Source organism: Vulpes lagopus, chromosome X (genome assembly GCF_018345385.1).
Source record: "Vulpes lagopus strain Blue_001 chromosome X, ASM1834538v1, whole genome shotgun sequence".
In the NCBI taxonomy this organism is placed as follows: Eukaryota; Metazoa; Chordata; class Mammalia; order Carnivora; family Canidae; genus Vulpes; species Vulpes lagopus.
In genome coordinates this window covers 42,136,802-42,161,107 of record NC_054848.1, presented here as the reverse complement: position 1 = coordinate 42,161,107, position 24,306 = coordinate 42,136,802, and the positions used below count along the sequence as shown (strand labels likewise).

The window sequence follows — 24,306 nt, the reverse complement described above, 5'->3', positions numbered from 1 at the left end:
GGCTCCACGCGGGGTGGGACTCGATCCCAGGACTCCCAGGATCACGCCCTGGGCCAAAAGCAGACGCTCAACCGCTGAGCCACGCAGGCGTCCTTCTTGCCCCGCTTTCAAAAGCTAAGCTGAAAGCCCCTCACCTGGTGGCTTACCTGTCCCCTTCGCAGTTTCCCTCCACAGTGGGAACTCGCTTATCCTCCCTACTCTCCGTCTCAGTCTCACTTCTATGCCTTCTCACCTGTGCGGCCCCAATGGCTCTGCTGGCTTAAGCTCCCTTAACTGCCAGACCCTCACCTGCCCCGCCCCCTCAGTCTCAGTTTCCTCCCAGACGCCCGCGGGCTCTCTAAGGGGTGGGGCTTCGCTGGGAGGTGGGGGAAAGAGGAACTTCGGTCCAATCACAAAGGTACCCAGGAGTTTAGGTGCGGAAAGGGCGGGATCATCTGTAGAAGGTGCCAATGAGGAGCCGAGATAGATGAGGATTCGCTGAACCAATGAGACAAGGACACACGATGGGCGGGCGATCTGGAAAGCGGGATCAATGAAGACGAAGGCGGGTCTAGTAACTGGAAGGAACCAATGAGGCTCGGTAGAGACGGCAGAAGGCCGAGGCGGTCACGAGTCGGGTTTCCCCATCCCAACGGAATCTGGAAATCCCAAGGCTGCGGTCTTAGACTCACTGTTGGGGAGCGGACGAGGAGAGCTACTGCTCTGGCCAGCCCTTCACTCTCCCCATCTCCATCACGGAGGCCGGAAGTGGAAGTGACGGACACGGAAGTGCCCTGCTGTTGCCGAGGGGACGGACCAGGCAGATGCCAACATGGCAGCGGTGGGGTCCGGCGGTTCCACCGCGGCGGCTGGGCCAGGGGCGGTCTCCGCGGAGGCGTTGGAGCCTGGAACCGCTAGTGCGGGTGAGACAGGCTGTGGTCGACCCGGCGGCGGCGGGGCGAGGGTCAGGATCGCTGAGGGGTCAGGAAGGTTCCTCACTGAAGCGAGAGGGAGCATCCTGTTTGGACCGACCTATGTGTGTATGTAGCGGGGGGTTGGGGAGGGAGGACGGAATGGCTATTGTGAGTGTGTTGGAAAGCGGAGAAGAGACCTTTCTGAGGGTGATGGGAGGGTCCCTTTTGCATATGGACGGTAGAGATCATTCTGAGTCTGGGGGGTTTTAGCCTTTGGGGGAGGCTAAGACCACTAAGACCATTCTGAGTGTGTAGGGGGTCTGTCCTTAGAGCAGGGAGAGAGCATTTTGAGGTTGGGAACGTTGTTCCTTCTAGAAGAGAGAGGCTATTCTGAGGGTGGTGGTTTCTTCTTATAAAGGGATAGGGGCTATTGTGAATTAGTGTGGGACAGGTCCTTCCTTACCTGACTTAGAGGTCTATTTTGAGGATTGGGATGTCCATTATAAGGAGAGAAGACCATTCTGGGGGGTTCCTTCCTAATGCAGTAAGAGTTCCTTGTATATTGGAGTGGGAGGGTCCTTCCTTATATGGCAGAGAAAAGACATTCTAAGGGTGTGGAGCCCTTCTTTATAGCAGGGAGAGTTCGTTGTGAATGTGAGTTGAACAAGGAATGATTCCTTGGCTGGAGGTAGGAGCGGTGTGGTGGTGGGAGGATGACAGGACCATGTGAAGTATAGGGGAATATTTCCTTATGTCCTCGAGGGAACCAGACCGTGCTTGGTGCAGTAACCATTTATTATATGGAGTTCAATCCTAGAGACTGTGGAGGAATTATTTCTTATGTTTGTGAAACCATTCTGGGTCAGGAGGACTCTGGTGGTCATAGAAGGTAGGAGTTGGAGAGATAATTCTTAGTGTGAGGGAATGGAATAATATCTTAGATGGGAGAAAGACCATTCTTTAGGGGCTGGACATGCCTTATACCATGGTCTCATTCCCTGTATTTAGGTATCATTCTTTACATAGGACAACCCCTCATTAAAAAGAAGCATCATCTCATATAAACTTTCAGTTTGTTCACCCACAGAATGGAATCCTTGTAGCCCACTCAGAGATCAGAGCAGTGTAGGGGTCTACTGAGGTAATCCATATAAATCCTTTACCCCAGTGATAGATAGATGGTAAGCACTCAATAAATGTTGAGAATATGATTGGTATTCTGTGAGTTGCTTCTCACACAGAGGAGGGAGAGAGGGGGCCAAGTGTGTCCAGCACCTGCTCCAGCCATTTCCTGATAGCTCAGCAAGGATTCCGGGTATGGGCTGGACAGGGTGAGGCCTACTTCCCCCTTTGTGGCTCTTCTGCCTGTTGAAGCAGTGGAAGTAGATGGGATTCAGACCCCACTGGGTCAGGATAGGAAGGCAGAGTGAGGAAGTGGCAATGGCTAGGAGGATCCTGGTTGAGAAAGGAGTGAAGGGGAAGGTGGTGGTGTGGCTGTGCCCCAGCATCTTCTGACCCCTTCTTCCTCCTTGCTCATTCCATTTCTCACAGCTCACCGGCGCCTCAAATACATATCCCTAGCTGTGCTGGTGGTCCAGAATGCCTCCCTCATCCTCAGCATCCGCTACGCCCGCACACTGCCTGGGGACCGCTTCTTTGCCACCACTGCTGTGGTCATGGCCGAAGTGCTCAAAGGTCTCACCTGCCTGCTGCTGCTCTTCGCACAAAAGAGGGGTATGAGACAGCAAGGGGAGAGGGCTGCACTGGAGTCAGTGGGTGGGACTGTGTGTGTGTGTGTGTGTGTGTGTGTGTGTATATACCCATGCCCATATGGAGGGTTTGCTGGGGGAATATCACTATATCACTGTGTCTCTGAAACCACCTGGGGAATGTGTAAGTGCAGCTCATCTGCCTTATCACTCCAGCTATAAGTAGCTGCATCCACACTTTTATTGTACTCCTAACATCTGGGAGCTGACCTCTGTGGACTGTAAGAGTGAGACAATTTGTGTCCATAAGGTAGTAGGGGATACTTAGGTTCATTTATTTCCCTTTAACTTTGCATTTTGGATAACTTTAAACATGCACAAACTCGGAGAGAATAATAAAATATTAAAATGTTCATGTACCCATCACCCAGATTCATCAATTGTCAACTCATGGCCACTCTGCCATTAACAGCATCAGTGATTATCCACTCCTCTACAGTGAGTAGATGTACACTCAATCTACATGTCTGCCTACCTATCCACCCCCTGCCTTATTACACTGCAGTATGTCCCACATGTAGTAAGTATTATTTTGAAGTAAATCCCCCACCCTCTTACTATCAAAATAAATATTTTGGTACATTAAAAAATAACCACAATATCTAAAAATCATACATCAAAAAATTAACAGTAATTCTTAAAATTAACAAAATATTCAAATATCCAGTCATTTAATCAGATTTACAATGCTTTCTCAAATATCATAAGAATTTTTAAGAATTTGGGGACGCCTGGGTGGCTCAGCAATTGAGTGCCTCTGCCTTTGGCACAGGGTGTGATCCTGGAGTGCCGGGATCGAGTCTCACATTGGGCTTCCTACATGGAGCCTGCCTCTCCCTCTGCCTATGTCTCTGCCTCTCTGTGTCTCGCATGAATAAAAGAAGAATTTTAAGAGTTTGTTTCAATCAGGTTTATATAAGGTCAGTGTCTTGTAATTCATTATGGCTTCTAGGTCTGTTAACCTCAGGGGTTCCCACCCAGCTCTTTTTTTTTTTAAGATTTTATTTGTTTGTTCATGAGAGACACACAGGCAGAGGGAGAAGCAGGCTCCCCCCAGGATCACACCTTGAGCCAAAGGCAGATGCTCAACCACTGAGCCACCCAGGCACCCCTTCTCTAGCTCTTTTTGATCTGTAGTAAATTTGTTGAAGAGAGCATGTCGTTTGTCTTGTATATTTTGGATAGCTTGGATTTTGCTGGCTGCCTCCCTGTGGTATCATTTAACATGTTCTTCTACCCCCTGTATTTCCTATAAGTTTGATTTTTTTTTTTTATATATTTTTTTTTTATATAAGTTTGATTTTATTTACTAATTTAAACACCTTCCTAAAGGCCAGCTTTAAAATGTTGCCAGTTGTTTCTCTATAAAGGCCTTACTAGGGCGCCTGGGTGGTTCATTTGGTTAAGCATCAGACTCTTGATTTCAGCTCAGGTCATGATCTCAGGGCTGTGGGATTGAGCTCCATGTTGGCTCTTTACTCAGCAGCAGGGAGTCTGCTAGAGATCCTCTCCCTCTGCCCCTGCCCCCCACTTGCGCTTGCACACTCCCTCTCTAATAAAGAAATCTTTGGGATCCCTGGATGGCTCAGTGGTTTAGTGCCTGCCTTCGGCCCAGGGCATGGTCCTGGAGTCCCAGAATCGAGTCCCACATCAGGCTTCCTGAATGGAGCCTGCTTCTCTCTCTGCCTGTGTCTCTGCCTCTCTCTCTGTGTCTCTCATGAATAAATAAATAAAATCTTTAAAAAAATAATAAAGAAATCTTCACAAAAATAAAGGCCTTGCCTGTGTAGAGAATGCAGGTGTACATTCTAGCTCTGCTGTCAGTATTTACACTGAAGAAAACATTTTCTTTAATTTTTAAAAGATTTTATTTATTTCTTTGAGAGAGAAAGAGAGCACAAACAGGGAGGGAGAGAGAGAAAACAGGCTCCCTTCAAAACAGGGAGCTCGGGATCCCTGGGTGGCGCAGCGGTTTGGCGCCTGCCTTTGGCCCAGGGCGTGATCCTAGAGACCCGGGATCGAATCCCACGTCGGGCTCCCGGTGCATGGAGCCTGCTTCTCCCTCTGCCTGTGTCTCTGCCTCTCTCTCTCTGTGTGACTATCATAAATAAATAAAAGTTAAAAAAAAATTAAAAAAAAGAAAAAAACAGGGAGCTCGACACATGGCTCGATCCTAGGAACCCGGGATCAGGACCCAAGCTGAAGGGGCACCCAACCAACTGAGCCACCCAGGCACCCCAAGAAACCTTTTTTTAAGACTTTATTTATTTGACAGCACAAGCAGGAGGAGTGGCAGGCAGAGGGAGAGGGAGAAGCAGGTTTCCCGCCAGGCAGGAAGCCCAGTGTGGGGCTCGATCCCAGGACCCCAGGATCATGATGTGAGCTGAAGGCAGATGCTTAACCAATTGAGCCACCAGGTATCTCTGAAGAAAACATTCTTTCCCATTCATTAGCTCCATGTGGCCCTGGGTGGCAGCAGTTTGGAAACTCACCTGTTCTTTTTTTTTTTTTTTAAATTGAAGTATAGTTGACATATACAGTTAACCCTTGAACAACATGGGTTAAACTGTGCAGGTCCACTTAAATGCAGGGTTTTTTTTAAAGATTTTATTTATTCATGAGAGAGAAAGAGAGAGAGAGGCAGAGACACAGGCAGAGGGAGAAGCAGGCTCCATGCAGGGAGCCCGATGTGGGATTCGATCCCGGGACTCCAGGATCACGCCCTGGGCCAAAGGCAGGCCCCAAACCACTGAGCCACCCAGGGATCCCAAGATGCAGGTTTTTTTCTAATAAATACAGTACAGTACTAAAAATGTATTTTCCTCATGCTTTTCTTTTTCTCTGGTGTACTTTATTATAGAAACACAGCATATAATACATATACAAAATACATATTAATGAACTGTTTATATTATCAGTAAGGCTTCCAGTCACTAGGAGGCTATTAGGAGTTAAGTCTGGGAGTGAGGGGTATCAAAAGTTCTATGTGGATTTTTAACTGTGTGGGAAAGTCAGTGCTCTAACTCTTGTTCAAGGGTCACCTATAATATTAGTTTCAAGGATCCCTGGGTGGCACAGCGGTTTGGCGCCTGCCTTTGGCCCAGGGCGCAATCCTGGAAACCCGGGATCGAATCCCACATCGGGCTCTCTGCATGGAGCCTGCTTCTCCCTCTGCCTGTGTCTCTGTCTCTGTCTCTGTCTCTCTCTCTCTCTCTCTCTCTCTGTGTGTGTGTCTATCATAAATAAATAAAAAATTTATTTAAAAAAATATTAGTTTCAAGTATACAACATCGTGCTGGAACAATTCTTTACATTACACAGTGCTCACCACGATCAGCGTAGTCCTCATACAAAGTTGTTACCATATTACTGGCTGTGTTCCCTATGCTGTACTTTTCATCTCTGTGACTGACTTGTTTTTATAACTAGAAGTTTGTACCTTTTCACCCCCTTCACCTATTTCACCCATCTCCCAACTGGCAAGCACAGTTCTCTAGGAGTCTGTTTCTATTTTTGTTGTTTGTTTTGTTTTTAAATTTATTTTATTTAGATTTTATTTATTTATTCACGAGACACACAGAGAGAAAGATGCAGAGACATAGGCAGAGGGAGGAGAAGCAGGCTCTAGGCAGGGAGCCCGATATGGGACTTGATCCTGGAACTCCAGGATCATGCCTTGGGCCGAAGGCAGACGCTCAACCGCTAAGCCACCCAGGCATCCCTGTTAGCTTTGTTTTTTTAGATTCCACAAGTCAGTGAAATCATTTGCCTTTTTGGGTCTGAGTTCTTTCACTTAGCGTAATGCCCTCAAGGTCCATCATCTGCTCTGTTTTTTTTTTAAGATTTTATTTATTTATTCATGAGAGGCAGAGACAAAGGCAGAAGGAAAAGCAAGCTCCCTGTGGGGCCCAATGTGGGACTCCATCCCAGGACCCCGGGATCACTTGAGCTGAAGGCAGATGATAACCATTGAGCCACCCAGGTGCCCCCTATCTTTTTTTAAATCTTCTCTGCTATCAATTGATTCTGAGACACTTTCCAGTGCTCACTGTGGCAGGCCCTGCTCCGGCCATGGAGGCTGCATCCTGCCCACAGAGGGCTGATATTTTACGTGAGGAGAAACAAATAGGCACAGACTTAATCGCAGGCCTTTGCCTCTAATCTACAATTTCAACCCCTCCCCCATGTTTTTTTTCCTGAATTAGTTTTGTGGTAAAACTTGGCCTGACCTAACATAGGGCTATTTGTATATAGGTAGTTTTTAATTTTTCTCATTTGGTGTGAAATTTACCCAGGTTGCCACAGAAATAGGAATGTGTGTGATTATGGTGCGCAGCCCTATGCGTGTGGCATGTGTTAATGTGAAGTGCATGCTAGATACACCATGTTACCTTCCTAACACTTAGAAAATGTCAAACACCCAAATCCCTGGGCCCAGAGGATTTGGGTAAGGGGTTCGAGAGTGGTAATTACTCCTGGGATTAATGCTATGAAAGGTAAGGACAGGGTTTTTTGAACGAGCCCTCAGCATGAGTTCCTGTGGTAACCTTGTGCAGTGGTTGTGGGGTTTTCACAGAAGAACAACACTCACTGAGACTTAAAAGACGAACTGCAAAGAAGTGGGGTGAGATTTGCAGAGGCCTTACTCCTCAGGAGGGTGTTCTCATGTGTTGGTGGGAGCAGGTCCCAGCCAGACTTTTCTGCTTAATATAGTCAAGCTTCCAGGGACACCTGAGTGGCTCAGTAGTTGAGTGCCTTTGGCTCAGGTCATGATCCCAGGGTCCTGGGATCGAGTCTCGCCTTGGGCTCCCTGCAGGGAGCCTGCTTCTCCCTCTGCCTGTGTCTCTGACTCACTCTGTATCTCTCATGAATAAATAAAATATTTTAAAAAACAGTCAAGCTTCCACTCTTCCATATGGCAAGGGACAGACATGTCACTTGTTTGTAGGGCTGACAGGGATGTGCATCCGAATGGGATATGGTCCCTGCCCTCAGGCAGCTCTTAGGCCAGTTAAAGAGCTAGGATAAGTGTAAAAGTTGAGTCTCAAACCTCCCCTCCAGTCAGCAGGCTTGCTAAGGCTTCTACCTCACGAGCTAGCTAATGCTGACTATTTCACTGGACATACACGTGTATTGAGTGCTTGCCCCAAATGGGACACTGCCAGGGAGGTGGGCTATATGCTGTGTGAATACAGTCTGTGATTCTCAGACACAGAGTTAAGGACAATTGGTGTCCGTTAAACTGAGAGCTGAAAGGTCTCCCAGAGCTGCAGTTGTACTGCAGGGAAACTGAGAGTGCAGACCTCCTCTGAGCCCCTGGGAGGTCAGGGCAGGGCTGAAGAGACACAGGAATAGGCCTGGTCCTGGCCCTCAGAGGATCTGCAGCACTAAAGGGAGGCTGTCCTTCCCCCCACGTAGGTAATGTGAAGCACCTGGCACTCTTCCTGCATGAGGCTGTCCTGGTGCAGTATGTGGACACACTCAAGCTCGCAGTGCCCTCCCTCATCTACACCCTGCAGAATAACCTCCAGTACGTGGCCATCTCCAACCTGCCAGCTGCCACATTCCAGGTGAGCCCCAGGCCCAGCACAGCCTTTGGCAGAACTGGCTGGAATGGGGGAGATGTGATGCTGGTGAGGGAGGGTTGCAGAGGGCATGATCTGTGTCACCTTTGCCACACCCTCGGTGTCTTCATCCATGAGAACTGGGAATGGGAATGCCTCCATACCAGGATGCTGGGACAGCTGAAAGAAATAATCCCCGGGAAGAGCCCTTGGTTGGCATTGGTGAGCTTTTGGCTGTTTGCAGGTGGCCCTGGAACACAGTTAAAGAGTATACTCTGGAGCCAGGCTCTCTGGGTTCAAATCCCACCTCTGCTACTTTCCAGCTGTGTGCTCTTTGGGCAAGTTGCATAACCCCTCTGTGGCTTCTCATTCTTCCATTGCATGTTACAATAGTATCTGCTTCATAAGTGAGAGCACTAAATGAATGGATTCATATGAAGTGCTCAGACCCACACTGGCACAAAAGCAAGCACTGTGTAAATGTGTGCCAACATTATCATTGTGGCTGATTTGTTTCCATTAGTACATATTTATCAAGACACACACACACACATGCGTGCGTGTGCCTCATCAAGGAGCCAGTCACTCCGTCATTAACCTACTACATAAGCTGGTTCACACACAACAGCTGTATTTTACAGATGATAATGTCTGGGCCGAGATGGTCCAAGTGCTTCATTCCTTATCACACAGCCAGAAAATTTGGAGGGGATGTGGACTCGGGTGTGGCCCAGGACTTCCTTGCATAGCTGTGGACTTTCTGGGAGGCAGCTCAGAGCTGTTTAGCTACCTGTCAGTCAGTGGCCAATGGCTGGATCTTTTTTTTTTTTTTTTAAGATTTTATTTATTTGAGAGAAAGAGTGAGAGCACGAGCAGGGAGCCCAACTTGATACCGGGACTCCAGGATCATGAACCAAGCCAAAGGCAGATGCCCACCTGCCTGAGCCACCCAGGCGCCCCTGCCTGGCTGTTCTTGTCACCTGCCCTGCCCCATCCCTCCCCCTGGGCACGTGGGGTGGGGAGGTGGGGAACAGCCCCTAAGTGCCTTCCGCATTGGTGGCCCGCCCCCCTGCAGGTGACGTACCAGCTGAAGATCCTGACCACGGCGCTGTTCTCTGTGCTCATGCTGAACCGCAGCCTCTCCCGGCTGCAGTGGGCCTCCCTGTTGCTCCTCTTCACTGGAGTTGCCATCGTCCAGGCACAGCAAGCTGGTGGTGGGGGCCCTCGGCCACTGGATCAGAACCCCGGGGCAGGCCTTGCAGCTGTCGTGGCCTCGTGTCTGTCCTCAGGCTTCGCGGGCGTCTACTTCGAGAAGATCCTCAAGGGCAGCTCAGGCTCAGTGTGGCTCCGCAACCTGCAACTGGGCCTCTTCGGCACGGCACTGGGCCTGGTAGGGCTTTGGTGGGCTGAGGGCACAGCCGTAGCCCGCCGTGGCTTCTTTTTTGGGTACACACCTGCTGTCTGGGGCGTGGTACTCAACCAGGCCTTTGGCGGGCTGCTGGTGGCTGTTGTCGTCAAGTACGCTGACAACATCCTCAAGGGCTTTGCCACCTCCCTGTCCATTGTGCTGTCCACTGTTGCCTCCATCCGCCTCTTTGGCTTCCACGTGGACCCATTGTTTGCCCTGGGCGCAGGGCTGGTCATTGGTGCGGTCTACCTCTACAGCCTTCCCCGAGGCACCACCAAAGCCATAGCCTCCACCTCTGCCTCGGCCTCCACCTCTGGGCCCTGCACTCACCAGCAGCCTCCCGGGCAGCCGCCGCCACCCAAGCTGTCTTCCCATCGTGCAGACCTCAGCACGGAGCCCTTTCTGCCGAAGTCAGTGCTGGTGAAGTGAGGGTTGGTGGTGGTGGGGGGCCACAGGGAGGGGGACTGGGTGGAGGGTGTTGGGCATCTGGAGGGACTTCAGCTGCCACTGGGCCTAGCTCCTCTGGGATTGGAAGTGTTTTCTCCCAGGTCATGGAGACTTCTGCAGGGGCTTTGGAGCGGGTGTGGGGCATCACATGAACCCTTCCTTGTAGACTGAGGCCCCTCCCCCTGGAGGGGGATCATGAGAGCTGCCTCCCCGGCCCCAGTGAACTCCTTTGGGGACTGGGTTGGCAGTATTGTCGTTCAAGGCCTTTCTTTGCCTGCCTGCCCTCAGCTGGAGGTGTCCTGTCTTCCACGCTCTCTCGGGAGAGCCCCTCCCAGCGGTCCCTCCTCCCCCTTTGTAAGGACAAATTGAACAAAAATTCTACAGCTCTTTAGCAACGGATGCTTACCTGTGGGGTTCTGCTTCCTGTAGCTTGAGGCCTTTTTGCCTCCCTCACAACCACAAGGGACCAGACCCTATTAGCAGCCCGGTCTTTTTTGTATGTGGCCTTGGGGCAGCTTTCCTGATGGGAGACCCCTGAAAATGGGCCTGTGAGCACCCCGGAGTTGGGGGAGGGGGGCGGGTGGAGAGGAAGAGGAAGGAAGGGGTGGGAATTAAGATGTTCTGCATCAGCCTGGTCCAGGGGAGGGTGCAGTAGGGGCATCTGTTTTTTAATGGTTTGGGAATTTGTTGTATAATCAGATAATGAATGATCCAGGGTGTGGGAAAAGCCGGTGGGGGAGGTCCTTGGAGTGGCTGAATCTCATTGAATCTAAGATACTGTCAGTTGCCGGATGCAGGGTTCTTGTCTGAGACAGCCCAAGAGGGAAAATAAAGCTGCCAATCACACTGTTGATACACACTAGCTGTATGAGGCACCCTCACTGTCACAGGGTGAGGGTATCTTCAAATGCTGAAATGTGGAACCTGTCCCCTGCACTCCCCAAAGCTTATTAACCCCTTAACCGTCTCCCAGGATGTGTGTGTATGTGTGCACGCGTGCATCTATATCTACGCACGCGCAAGAGATGCCTGGGCTGTCTTTGCTCTATGTACATAGGGTCGTTGGATCTTTAATTAATTTCTTCTGATTTTTCTGGTTTGTTTTCTAAGGAACTGTAATGAACAAATATCAGGAGACCCAATGCCAAATAAAGATGTTGTATTTATTTAGTCCACGTGTAGCTTTCTGACCCAGGGGACTCTCTGCGTGGGCTATTACTAACCCCAGGACTACCAGCCTCACCACTGTCGCCTTCGCTTGCTCAGGACACCCACCTGCCAGCCCACCCCAGCTCTCTGTGTTTTTCTTTTCCTCCCCGTTCCCACCACAGGTTGCTCACCAAGGTGAAGGGTTCGTAGCTGCTGGGATTGAAGACGCTGGCTTGGCCTCGTTCTCCCTTCTTGCCCTGGCCCAGCTGGGACCAAACTCTGATCAGTACTAGGGGTGGGGGGAGGTAGACACTGAACTCCAACTTGGCCTCACCACCTCCTGCTCCCATGCAGGGGTGACACAAGCAAACTCTGGTAATGAGGGTGGGACAGGACCCACGTTGGCCTCCAGCCCATCACCCCCATAGCCCTGCCACTCCCGCACTTTCTTAGGTGAGTTTTTGCAAATAAAATGTGTTTTGCATCTTGCCGGCTTGGGTTGGGAAGCCTCAAAAGCGCATGGAAAGAAAGCACTCAGGCCCCATGGGCACGATCCATTGAAAAGCTTTTATTAAAAACCCCGGGGATGGCGGTGGGGTGACGGGGAGGCTCAGTCCTGTTGCTTGGTTCGGGAGGCCTCGGCATTGGCCCGGAGCACAGCTCCCGGAGACGGGTAGGGACGCTGCTGGAAGAGCGGCCCCGCTGCTGTGGTGTCTGCGCCCGTCTTGGCTTCATTCCGCTTGGGGAGTCCTGTTGACCATGTGCCCCTGGGGGTGACAGGGATTAGGGAATATGGGTTAGAGGTTGGGAATATGAAATGTGATAAGCACTCTGCACTCCCCACTCCCCCCGCCAACCCCAACAACTGACAAACGGGGGGAAGGAGATAGGAAAAAAAGGAATGATCATCAGCACAAGGGAGTCCAGAGAAAAGAGAAATGCTCATGAGGGGTTCTCCTACCGAGGCGCGTCCGAGTAGGAGCTGGGGTCCATGGGGTCTAACTCTTCATCCTTCCGGCTTGCCGCTGAGGAAGGTGGCACAGTGAGGTCTCCAGTGGAGGGACAAGGAGCCCCTGATCACAGACTCCCCCATCCCATGAAGAAATGGGGTGCCTGGGTGCCATAGCGCACAACACCTTGTCCCAGGCCCCAGGTTCAGGCAATCGCGTGGGCAGAGCATCCCTTACATGGCTTGCCCGTGATGCCTCACCCATCATACTTGAGTCCTGCCCTGCTGCTCAGCTTACCCTTCTTGCTCTTGGGGTAGGGAGCCAGCTCCTCTCTGCGATGATGGCGCCGCTCCTTGCTCTCTTCCCTGTCTGACTTGTCATACCCGCGGTCCCGGTCCCGGTCCCGGTCCCGGTCTCTCTCTCTGTCCACTTTGTCATAACCACGTTCTCGATCTCTGTCAGACTTCTCATGGCTCCGGTCCGACTTCTCATGGCTCCGGCTTCCTCCTTCCATCTCTCAGGACCCAGCAGCCTCTGCCATCGACCACCTCCCTTGCCTGGGGTGGGGCCTTCCCATCTCCCCAGCCCCATGCTTGCTCCACTATCATGTACCTGACCCCTCTCTGAGGACTCCAGAAGCACTTGGGGCACCCTTATCTGCCTTGGGTCTGCCAACTCACCTGCATTATTGCTCCTGAGTTTCTTGGCAGATTTGGTAACGACGGAGTTGGGGTCATGCGGGGAGAGCCAGGACACGAGGTCGGTGTCCACATTCCAGTAGTAAGGGAGCCCGCTGTGGGGCAGTGGGATGGAAGTATGGACACAGGGAAGGAGGAAGGGGAGGGGTGTCAACACAGACGTCCTCTCCTTGTAGCCTCCACTCCTGTCTCCCCAGTCTCTATCTATGCCTGTCCCATGTCAGAAGCCCAGAAGGAGGAACCCCAGACCTCTTTCCTGTGTTCCCCATTTACCCTAAAGCCAGGCCCAGAGCCAGCACAGGAAAGGTCAAGTCAGATGTCAGACTCCCTGCCCCCCGCCCCAGTTCCCCAGGCTCACCAGGATGGGTCAAACACTTTGTACCAGCTTGGTGGCAGGCCCTCCAACCGGGTGGCCTCATAGTCCACAGGGTCATCATCGTAGTCCTCAGCAATAATCTCTTCCTCTGGTTCTGGCAGGATAGCAGGGTGGAGGAAAGCAGTAAGGATCAGAGGAATTCTTATCCTGCAGTCAGAGCCTGGAGACACGCTCAGACTCACATGGACCATGTGTGTGCGTGTGCCAGTATCACATTCCAAATCCAAGTGTCTGAAGATCAGGGGATTTGCCAAAAAACTTACCTAAATCTGTCTGTTTCTGGGTTCAGATAAGATTTGAGATTTGATATCCTGTTACCGAAACCTATCTGGCTTCAGATTTTAGACAAGGATTCATCAAAACAAATGTATCCTCCAGTTCCTGAGTTCAGGAAGCATGTGACACCACGCTATCCCAATCTATTTGGATAAAATGAGTTTGAACAGTAAGCGGTTTATCTGAAAAACAAAATGCCCAAATCTATTCAGCTCCCAAGCTTGGTAAATATGGGGTTTCTGATTCTGTATATTGAGTAGCAAGTCTGGATAGGAAAGGATATATCCAAACACTGCTCCGCATCCATTCAGTTCCGAGGCCTGACACACAGCAGCCTACAACAGGGGGTCGTTACTATCAGGTAGAATAAAAGGCTGACTTCTCGTGGCTCCGGTCTGGCTTCTCATGATTCCGGTCTGATTTCTCGTGGCCACGCTCCAGCTTCTCCTCAGCATCTGGGGACACAAAAGCCTTGAAGTGACCTTCCTCCTTCCATCTCTCAGGACCCAGCAGCCTCTGCCATCGACCACCTCCCTTGCCTGGGGTGGGGCCTTCCCATCTCCCCAGCCCCATGCTTGCTCCACTATCATGTACCTGACCCCTCTCTGAGGACTCCAGAAGCACTTGGGGCACCCTTATCTGCCTTGGGTCTGCCAACTCACCTGCATTATTGCTCCTGAGTTTCTTGGCAGATTTGGTAACGACGGAGTTGGGGTCATGCGGGGAGAGCCAGGACACGAGGTCGGTGTCCACATTCCAGTAGTAAGGGAGCCCGCTGTATGGACACAGGGAAGGAGGAAGGGGAGGGGTGTCAACACAGACGTCCTCTCCTTGTAGCCTCCACTCCTGTCTCCCCAGTCTCTATCTATGCCTGTCCCATGTCAGAAGCCCAGAAGGAGGAACCCCAGACCTCTTTCCTGTGTTCCCCATTTACCCTAAAGCCAGGCCCAGAGCCAGCACAGGAAAGGTCAAGTCAGATGTCAGACTCCCTGCCCCCCGCCCCAGTTCCCCAGGCTCACCAGGATGGGTCAAACACTTTGTACCAGCTTGGTGGCAGGCCCTCCAACCGGGTGGCCTCATAGTCCACAGGGTCATCATCGTAGTCCTCAGCAATAATCTCTTCCTCTGGTTCTGGCAGGATAGCAGGGTGGAGGAAAGCAGTAAGGATCAGAGGAATTCTTATCCTGCAGTCAGAGCCTGGAGACACGCTCAGACTCACATGGACCATGTGTGTGCGTGTGCCAGGTCTCACCTTCTATGGCAAATATCACATTCCAAATCCAAGTGTCTGAAGATCAGGGGATTTGCCAAAAAACTTACCTAAATCTGTCTGTTTCTGGGTTCAGATAAGATTTGAGATTTGATATCCTGTTACCGAAACCTATCTGGCTTCAGATTTTAGACAAGGATTCATCAAAACAAATGTATCCTCCAGTTCCTGAGTTCAGGAAGCATGTGACACCACGCTATCCCAATCTATTTGGATAAAATGAGTTTGAACAGTAAGCGGTTTATCTGAAAAACAAAATGCCCAAATCTATTCAGCTCCCAAGCTTGGTAAATATGGGGTTTCTGATTCTGTATATTGAGTAGCAAGTCTGGATAGGAAAGGATATATCCAAACACTGCTCCGCATCCATTCAGTTCCGAGGCCTGACACACAGCAGGCCTACAACAGGGGTCAGTTACTATCAGTAGAATAAAAGAGACGTATGTTGTCAGCTCGGTACATGACCCTCAGTAGACCTATGACAGATTTTGGCTGTGGATATAACTAACAATGAAATGTATATGTCAGCAACAGCATAGTGCCTGTCACACAATAGGCCCAAAGTGAGTATTAGCTATAATCATCAGAATTGTTAGTAAGAGATATATACCATCAGCACAGGGCCTGGTACTCAACAGGCTTAAAATTAGCAACGACTGTTACCAGTATTATTAACCACAAGATCTATATGCCTGGCACAGAGTAGCTTGTAACAGATGTCCTTTATTAATAAGGTGAAAATAAGATGTAATCCAGTGCCTAGCACACTGCAGCCCAAAACAGATGCCAGTTTTTACTATGATCGATAATAAGGTGTAAATATTAGCAGGAAAAGCACAGCAGGTAGAAATGATAGATCCTACCATCATTTTCTACCACTATGTGTATGCCAAGCACCTAGACCCAAAATACATGTCAGCAATTGATATGGTGATCAATAAGGTATAGATCACCAACATAGTGCCTGGCCTCACAACACGTCTAAAATAATGTGATCAGTAGCGTAAAGAACCCAGTATCCGCATCCCCCCTACCCTCTAGGGAAAATGTCAGCTCTCCTTACTTCCACGGATCGTCTGATGGATTGCACGTGGCATACAACAGGCCCCAAAAAGGCATTAACCGTCAATGTTAAGGATGAAACATGCATTTCCCACCCCCACCCCAGCCCGCGGTAGGAATGGATATCAGAAATCCATACCGTTAACAATACACGCCACGCCACTGACTGATGCGCGGTAGGCCCACGCTAGGTATCGAGTGGCGGTATCAACAACGAAGTGCCTGTCAAGCCAGGCACATTGTAGGCCCAACCGCTTTTAGCTCACTCACCGGGCTCCAGATGTTTGAGGATGCCTCTCTTGGCCAAGCGGGTCTGCAATGCAACAGGCAGCGGCATAGCGGATAACAGGCAGACCTAGGGTCAGACGGATGGACAGGCTCACAAAAAACAACCCAGCTCAAGTGAGGATTCAAATCCCGACCTAAAACCGAGCGCCTCCTCCCGGCATATATTCCTCACTTACCCACCTGCACCAATAGCTGGGTAGACGGAACCTACAGGCTAAAAGATGGAATATAAGTGGCGATGACGCCCAAACTCTCACCAACCCTCCCCTCGAGGCTGGGTGTTCCAAGACCCTGTTCCTCGCCCAGGCCCAGGCTCCGCCCACCGCCGAAGAGGCCAAGCTCAGTTCCCCCGCGCTCCCGGAATGAGCTCACCCAACGTCCCCCAAAGACTGCTGGGTGGGAGGAACCAAAGCGCTGGGACGGGGGAGCAGAATGAAGCACCTCTTCCGGCTGCAAAAAAATGCGCCCACCCTGACATTACCAATGCAATCACGCAAGCAGTGGAAAGCTGACAGGTCGGCCACCTCTCTCTCGTCCCCGCTAGGATCACGAGGACCACACGACGGCCTTCTCCCAAAACACCAAACGAGGTCCTCTCTCCCCGACGCTTGAGGTATCTGGGCGACGCACAGGCTGCAGTGGAGATGACGCAAACTCGGTGGCCAATGAGCGCGTGTCCCTGCCCTGATGAGCAGCAAAACGAACCAATCGCTGGCCTGGAATAGGTGGACAGCTCGGCGCCTGTGTGCGCTTACAGTGGGGGCGTGGCCTGGCCGGGCTTTAGCCAGACTGCGCGGCCAGACGCCGGCGCCATGGAGGAGTACGCTCGGGAGCCTTGGTACGGCGATGGGCACAGGCCTCGGGACTGTTGCTGCGGCGCTACCGCCAGCTGTGGGAGGCGGGCGGGGGAGGCGCTGGCCACACCGCGCCACGTCCCAGACTCGGGAGACTCTTAGACGTTTGTGGTCTCCTTCCGCTCCCCTCCGCTTCGTTCCTCTCACTCGGGCTCCGTTAAGAGAGGCTGTGAGCCCGGAGAAGGTGCGGTGCAGGGACCAACCACTCAACGTTTCCTCAGACTCCGTATCCCCTCCCCCGTCCCTCTTTGTTAAGGAAAAGAGACTCGCTGGTCGAATCCATTCCAGCTTGGGGGGTGGTGCAGGGTCGAGCGGAAATCCCCAGGGTTACCACGCGTGGCTTTTCCCAGGTCGCTTTAGTGGATGGGGGCGGGCTGGGTGAACCTGTGGCGGACGGACTGGATCCTCCCCACGGCCTGCGCTTGGTTTTTCCCAGTTGTGATCGGTTAAAAGAGAGGGAAGACGGGATTTGGTTGGACGTGCTCATAGTCGGGGACGGAGGTGCGACCCTGTCCTGCTTTAATAACAGTACTAGCAAATTAACACTTTCACAGCGCTGACTTAAAGGTGCTGACCCTGCGTGTCTCATCAGTTCATTTAGTCTTTGGTAGTGGTAAAGCAGTTGGCGAATTCCTTGCTTGGCCTCGAGGGGAGGGGCGGGCGAGCAAAGACTAATGCTTTCCCCCTTTTGCACCATTTCTTGCTCAAACGAGGGGGAAAATAATCTCATTATTTGAAGTGCTGCTTCCCATTCGGGTGACTTGGTCTCTCCCAATTGGAAAGAGTCCGTGCACCATGGCGGGGGAAGAGGGGCTCACTTAACCCACCTTCCCCTTTTGGCTTGCAGCCCATGGCGAATTGTGGACGATTGCGGTGGAGCCTTCACTATGGGTGTCATCGGCGGTGGAGTCTTCCAGGCCATCAAGGGCTTCCGCAATGCCCCTGTTGTGAGTCGTGGCCTTCCCTGGGTAGTGTGGGGGTCCTGCCATGCCCACATGGGATACTGCGATGAACACTGCGTGGAGCTGCCATAACTCGCTCATTACAGTGCCGGCTAGCCTACTGTGTGCCAGGCCTGGCTCCAGGATCTGTGGTTTGAGGTGAACTGCAAACAGGGCTCTCTGTCCCTCTCCCTGCGCCACCCAGCTGGAGCTCCTCTGTGGAAATGCTGTGTCTGAAAACGGTCATTACCAAACTAAATGTATGCGCAAAGCCAGAGAGATTTTCCCCAGAGGCAGATTCTGGGTCAGAAACCTGGATACAGAGAAGTGACAAGAGTTTAACTGGCAGAAAGCAGACAGCCTTAAAGTTAAGAAAATGCTTTTAATGTGACCTAATCAATTCTCTTTCTCTTTCTGACCACCCTCTTCCAAGATCTTTTTTTTTTAAATTTTTTTATTATTATTATTTATTTATGATAGTCGCAGAGAGAGAGAGAGAGAGAGAGAGAGGCAGAGACACAGGCAGAGGGAGAAGCAGGCTCCATGCACCGGGAGCCTGACGTGGGATTCGATCCCGGGTCTCCAGGATCACGCCCTGGGCCAAAGGCAGGCGCCGAACCGCTGCGCCACCCAGGGATCCCCCCCTCTTCCAAGATCTTAACCAAACGTCCTGGCTTTAAGTGCTATCCATTTACCAAGGTCTCTGCAATTAATATACCTAGTCCTGTCTCTCCCCTCAACTCCTGGAACTCTTTCCCAGATCTTTGCCCACATTTTCTGTTCTCATCCTCAAGGCCTCAACACAAATGCCCCCTCCTTTAGAGTCCTTTCCCAACCCCCCAGTTATTATCATGTCTCTCTCCTATTTCCTCTACGGTCTGTATGGCTGTGTAAAGCTGCCTTGTTTATCTGTACCTCTGCTAGGGAATCTGTCTCTCCCACTGTTATGTAAGCTTTGAGAGGGCAAAAGCTAGGTCTGTCTCATTCACCATCCCTGCATACAGCCTGGTGCCTGGGATAGGTGCTAGTAGTAACATTGGATGAATGCGAATTTCTCAACCCACGGCTGAGAACGCCCAAGTTAGGGTGCTCCACAGCCTCCTAGTTCTCAGCCACTGCTCCACATCTCTACGTCTGACAACCCGTGACCCGTCGTGTTCCCTGTCTTAAAAGCTAGAAACCCTGCCTGCCAGGGGCCTCAGCCCTATTCTGACTCCCCGCCTCCTCACTTTTCCCAGGGATTTCGGCACCGATTGAGAGGTAGTATCAACGCTGTGAGGATCAGAGCCCCGCAGATTGGAGGTAAGAGGCTTGGAGAGACCTAGGAGATATGCAAAGTTGGGGGTAGCTGCTCCTTTGGTTCTAAAAGTTTTTTTTTTAACTTATTTTTTAATTTTTATTTATTTATGATAGTCACACAGAAAGAGAGACAGACAGACAGACAGACAGAGACATAGGCAGAGGGAGAAGCAGGCTCCATGCACCGGGAGCCCGATGTGGGATTCGATCCCGGCTCTCCAGAATCGCGCCCTAGGCCAAAGGCAGGCGCTAAACCGCTGTGCCACCCAGGGATCCCTGGTTCTAGACTGCAAATTGGGGTCCACATTCCAGCCCCAACTCTGCCTGGGACAGTGATGTTTCCCAATAATTTAATATGGGGGGAGGGCAAGAATGTGGATTCTGGAGTTTAAATCCGGGCCCTGGATCTTCCCTGATGCATGATTTTGGGTTTGTGGCTTCCTTTGCCCAAACCTCATCAGTAACATGGAGATGATGATAGCCATAACCACCAAAATTGTTTTGTAATTTATGTTATTTATGTTTATGTAACTTACATAGTACTCACTAAGCGCTGGCTGCCCTGCTAAGTACTTTAATAATATTAACAAATTTAAGACTTCAGAAGTCAAATGACATGCAGTGCTGAAAACAGGTCCTGGCACACAGTAAAACCTCAATAAACACTTTATCATACCATTAACTGGTTTTTGTAACCTGTTTTTGTCCCCCTTAAACCAGTATCAGAATTCTACCTCTATGTGATGGTTAGGAAGAACAGTGTTGCTCTGTTAAAAAGCCACATAAAAGATAAATCTGCTTGTAAACATTTGTCAAAGGTGAGGGGAATGCGATGGCAATTAGAGATTGCTTGAAGGAGCCATCCCTGGGGCAGATGGGGAATATCCCCTAGGAGTTTAACTATCTGCCTTTGTGTCTGGGTTTTTCTCCCCATTCATTGCCAGAGCATGCAGGCCTTGGAAGTCCCCAGACCGTGACCTATGGATTCTTGGGATTCCTCAGGAACACTGATTAGGCCTTGCTCTCTGCAGGTAGCTTTGCAGTGTGGGGGGGCCTGTTCTCCACCATCGACTGTGGCCTGGTGCGCCTGCGGGGCAAAGAAGATCCCTGGAATTCCATTACCAGTGGAGCATTGACTGGGGCTGTGCTGGCTGCCCGCAGTGAGTGCCCCCGACCCTCGGCCCCAGTCCCTTCTGCCCTGTTCTCCTTGCCTTCACCTCTTTCTCCCTGCTGTTTCACTCTCCTAGGTGGCCCATTGGCCATGGTGGGCTCAGCAATGATGGGGGGCATCCTCTTGGCTCTCATAGAGGGTGTTGGCATCCTCCTTACTCGCTATACTGCCCAGCAGTTCCGCAATGGTGAGTACCTGGGAGACGGACACTAGTTGGGGAGAGGTGCAAAATGTTCTGACTGTACACTGCATCTCACTCTTACCTGATTCTTTCCTCTCCAGCACCCCCGTTCTTGGAGGACCCCAGCCAGCTGCCCCCTAAGGAGGGTACCCCAGCCCCAGGCTATCCCAGCTATCAGCAGTACCACTAAGGATGTGACTGTCTGTCATCACCACCGTGGGAGCTCCTCCTCCGTTCCCTCCCCGATGATCTACCTCGAAGGGAGGGCTGGCTCCTAGTTGGCCCTGGGACCCTCCAGAGAGGGCCTCTACTCTGTTCCCTTGTCCCAGGGCGGGGGGTGGGGCACCCCAGCTGCTCTGACGGATGGGTCCCCTTCTCTCTCAGGGCACCCCAACCCCAAATTCACATGTAACAAGTTCTCATCCCAGTCCCCTTTCCTGGCGCCCTGATGAGTATTTAAAGCCAATTTTGAAATGCCTGTGTATGTACTTACTGAGCCACCCATAGGAGCCCCTCCTTAGGACAAGGGTCAGAACCCTTTTCGGGGACCCAGAAGCCCTAGGATTTGGGACTCCCACAGAGAGCGGGCTCTAGTAAATGTTCGTGGGATAAATGAGCGGGAGGGGGGAATGAATCAAGGTTTAAATAGGTACATGAATAACGATGTGTGGGGGCCAAGTGATGAATCGTAGGGAGACAGAGGAACAGGTTTGGGAAAGAAGTGAGAGAACAGAAAGGATTACTAGGGTTGGTAGGGGCCAGGTAGTTCTGCACCTTGCAGCAGACCCCTCCCTCCCATTGCCCCCATTGCCAAGGCTGGGAAATCTGACCTCACAATGAATTCAGCTTTCTCTATACCAGTCACCTCATTTGTGAAGGTAACTTCACAAATGTGAAGTCCACATGTGTGTGACCTCACCATGGACCCAGGATAGAAGTAAGGGTCAGAAGGATCCAGCTTTCTTGAGGAAGGTGCTCTGTGCCAGTCTCATCTCTTCTATATCACAGATACGCTTCTGCTCCGTGATGCTCAGTGTTGCAGGTTTTTTTAAGGGCAACCATAAAATAACCAGAAATGAGGTTTCACATTGAGGTGGGGGAGTTACGGGAAAGAAATTTTTCTGGATGGACATTAACCCAAAACTGCTGTCTCTTCCACACAAACCTCCACGTGTATGGGGCAAACACTGTCACCACTGGGGTGCAAATGGCCCCATGGGAGACCCAGGAACTCTGTGCAAGCTGTTACAAAGAGGTGGAATGTCCTTAAAATAGCTTCCTGTGGGTAAAAATACCAGAGTTCCTGACCTCCCAACAGCCTGGATGCCTCAGTAGCAGAACTGCAACCGAGCCTGCTGGAGTGCCCTGGTGCCAGGCAGTTTGCAGCTACCAGACTGAAGACTCCAGGGAAGCAAAATGTGGGGGTGGGCTTTGAGCAGTGTGCACACAGCACTAAACAGGGCCCTGGCTTTGAGCTGAAGCTCCAGGCGCACACCAGCAGCAGTCACTCAGAACACTGGTTTAGGGCCCAGGGCCAGGCATGCCTGGGGTATCCCAGGCTGTGTACAGATGGGTCCCCTTCTCTCTTACTTGCCACTTACGTGCAAGACCCTTCACCACCAGGACCCATTCCCCTGTGCCCCACCCCTTATATTTTCAGACCCCATCCTGCTATCAAACACTGCCCCCCTGGCTCTTCCCAGCCTTTCCCATCCATGAGTCTGCTGGCCCCACTCCACTCACGTGGCTGTGGTAGCCACAGACCTATATGTCCAGGCCTCAGCCCTACCCGGTCTTTCCTCCCTGTCCTCTAAGGATCCTGCAGGCCCTACCTCTCTTATGTATCAACTCTGGATCCTCTGAGGCCCCATCCCTACTGTATCTCCTCAGTGTCCCCTCCAAATGGATTGGGCTAGGGATGCCTGGGTGGCTCAGCAGTTGAGCACCTGCCTTTGGCCCAGGGCATGATCCTGGAGTCCCAGGATCAAATCCCACATTGGGCTCCCCACAGGGAGCCTGCTTCTCCCTCTGCCTATGTGTCTGCCTCTCCCTGTGTCTCTCATGAATAAATAAAATCTTTAAAAAATAATAAATAAATAAAACTTATTTAAAAAATTGGTTGGGCTCCTGCAGGAACTAGCTGCAGCTTCTCCTCCCCAGCTCCTAGAGGGAACCTTTGCCCTGCCTCAGGCCCCGCCCCCTCCTGCTTCTGAACCTCCGGCTCCTGCAGGTGCGCTCAAACACGCGGGCGCCCGGGGCAGCGAAGCCCTGCGACTTGCGGGACTTGGCGTGGTTCGTGGCCACATTCAGGCCCTTCTGTTCTGGCTCCTAGGGCTGCTGGCTGGGCTGTGGGCGGTGGGCGGTGCGCGGGACTCGGCTTAGCCACCGAGGCTTGCAGTTTCTAGTGAAAGGTGTCAGGCCTCCGTGGGGCGGGAGCGGGGAGGGCGGCGCCTGCTGAGTCCCTGTGCTTCTAGCTGGGCCTGGGGCGCCTGGAGTCGCCCAGGTCCCCGGAGCTGGAGCTAGGCCCAGAGGAGCGGTCAGGAGAAGTCTGGGCCCACAGGCAGCGTCTCTTTCCCCAGGAAGGAGATGTGTCAGACCCCAGGCAGTTTCTATCGGGGCGGGGGGGGGGGGGGGGACTACGGAGAAGGTGAGAGTGAGAAACCAGCGGAGAGAGCTGAACAGAAATAGAAGCTGAGACCCTAACCCGAAAGGAGATAGAGACAAGAAGAAGCTGTGTGAGGGTTAGAAATGCATTCGAGGTACAAGGGGGGCGCCTGGGTGGCTCAGTCAGTTAAGCATCTGCCTTTGGCCCAGGTTGTGATCTCAGGGTTCTGGGATTGAGGCCCATGTGGGGTTCCCCACTCGGGGAAGTGTTCTGCTCCCAGCTCCCTCTGCCCCACCCCCTTCTTGTGCTTGCTAGCTCTTTGCTCTTGTGCTGTATCTCAAATAAATAAAATCTTTAAAAAAGAAAAATATGAAATGCAGGTGGGGGCGTGGGAATACCCTCAGCATCAGATGGAGGCAAACACAGAGAAGAAGGCCAGGTGGTGGGGTAGTTGTGGGCTGGGCTGAAGGGCCCCCCTTCCATTACCCTCTGGCTGAAGGGCCTAAGAGAAGCACAGAGGAGCCCCACCTGCATCCTTTCTCACTCTTCTCTCTGATTTAATCCCATCTGCTTCCCACAAGGATTTCATGCCTCTCCCTCAGGTTCTTCTTCCAGTCTTCTTCCCAGGCTCCCTCACCCCTGAGCCCCAAGTTGGCCTCCATCTGTCTTGGTCCATCTCCCAGCCCTTCTTCCCCATTTCTCTACTCGGATCTCCCAGGCTGGTGGCTCTCGTACTCCCTGTGGCCCCTGGGTTTGCCATCCACCAACAAGCATGGTGTGGGAGGGCAGGGACAGGATCTGGTAGACCAGGATGGTTAGTGAGGTGGACACAATCAGGGAAGTAAATACGTGGTGCCGGCCCTGACAGTGGGGTGGGGAATCACTGCCTCAGGCAGAGACCTTGTGAGGCTGGAGAGAGAGACATGGGGAAATCAGACCCAAGAGTAGAAAGAATAGGGACAGAGCTCAAGAGAGGGACCAAGACAAAGTGAAGCCAGGGTTGATGGAGATATCAAGGAGGGAGAGATGCCAAGAAAGAGGAAAAAACGGTAGGCCAAGTGAAAAAGATGAGGAAAGAGAAAATGTTAAGAAGGGAGACAGACTA

At 51.7% G+C, this 24,306-nt stretch overlaps 3 protein-coding genes across 7 annotated transcripts; 2 read left to right on the top strand and 1 right to left on the bottom strand.

Moving 5' to 3' along the window:
- Nucleotides 1-494: 494 nt before the first annotated feature.
- Nucleotides 495-11,719, top strand: SLC35A2 (solute carrier family 35 member A2). 5 transcript variants are annotated; one of them, XM_041741823.1, is made up of 5 exons: nt 502-1,019; nt 2,445-2,627; nt 8,081-8,232; nt 9,302-10,044; nt 11,413-11,719. In XM_041741823.1, exons 1-5 carry the CDS (start codon nt 812-814, stop codon nt 11,438-11,440), a joined length of 1,314 nt encoding a protein of 437 aa, XP_041597757.1. In that variant the 5' UTR covers nt 502-811; the 3' UTR covers nt 11,441-11,719. The 5 variants fall into 5 exon arrangements, with proteins under 5 accessions (XP_041597761.1, XP_041597759.1, XP_041597760.1 ...); XM_041741824.1 differs by having other exon boundaries at nt 509-902; XM_041741827.1 differs by lacking the exon at nt 11,413-11,719 and having other exon boundaries at nt 495-902; nt 9,892-11,251.
- Nucleotides 11,720-11,783: 64 nt separating this feature from the next.
- On the bottom strand, nt 11,784-16,785 carry PQBP1 (polyglutamine binding protein 1). Its single transcript, XM_041740402.1, has 11 exons — nt 16,632-16,785; nt 16,331-16,364; nt 16,133-16,217; nt 14,550-14,661; nt 14,193-14,305; nt 13,910-13,985; nt 13,237-13,401; nt 12,861-12,973; nt 12,478-12,687; nt 12,192-12,255; nt 11,784-11,997 (listed from the first exon to the last, which is right to left on the bottom strand). Exons 3-11 carry the CDS (start codon nt 16,197-16,199, stop codon nt 11,841-11,843), a joined length of 1,077 nt encoding a protein of 358 aa, XP_041596336.1. The 5' UTR covers nt 16,200-16,217; nt 16,331-16,364; nt 16,632-16,785; the 3' UTR covers nt 11,784-11,840.
- A 130-nt stretch (nt 16,786-16,915) lies between these two features.
- Nucleotides 16,916-21,074, top strand: TIMM17B (translocase of inner mitochondrial membrane 17B). The gene is made up of 6 exons (XM_041741608.1): nt 16,916-16,988; nt 17,852-17,951; nt 19,184-19,247; nt 20,276-20,404; nt 20,492-20,602; nt 20,698-21,074. The coding sequence occupies exons 1-6, from the start codon at nt 16,963-16,965 to the stop codon at nt 20,784-20,786; spliced, it is 519 nt and encodes a 172-aa protein (XP_041597542.1). The 5' UTR covers nt 16,916-16,962; the 3' UTR covers nt 20,787-21,074.
- Nucleotides 21,075-24,306: the final 3,232 nt, after the last annotated feature.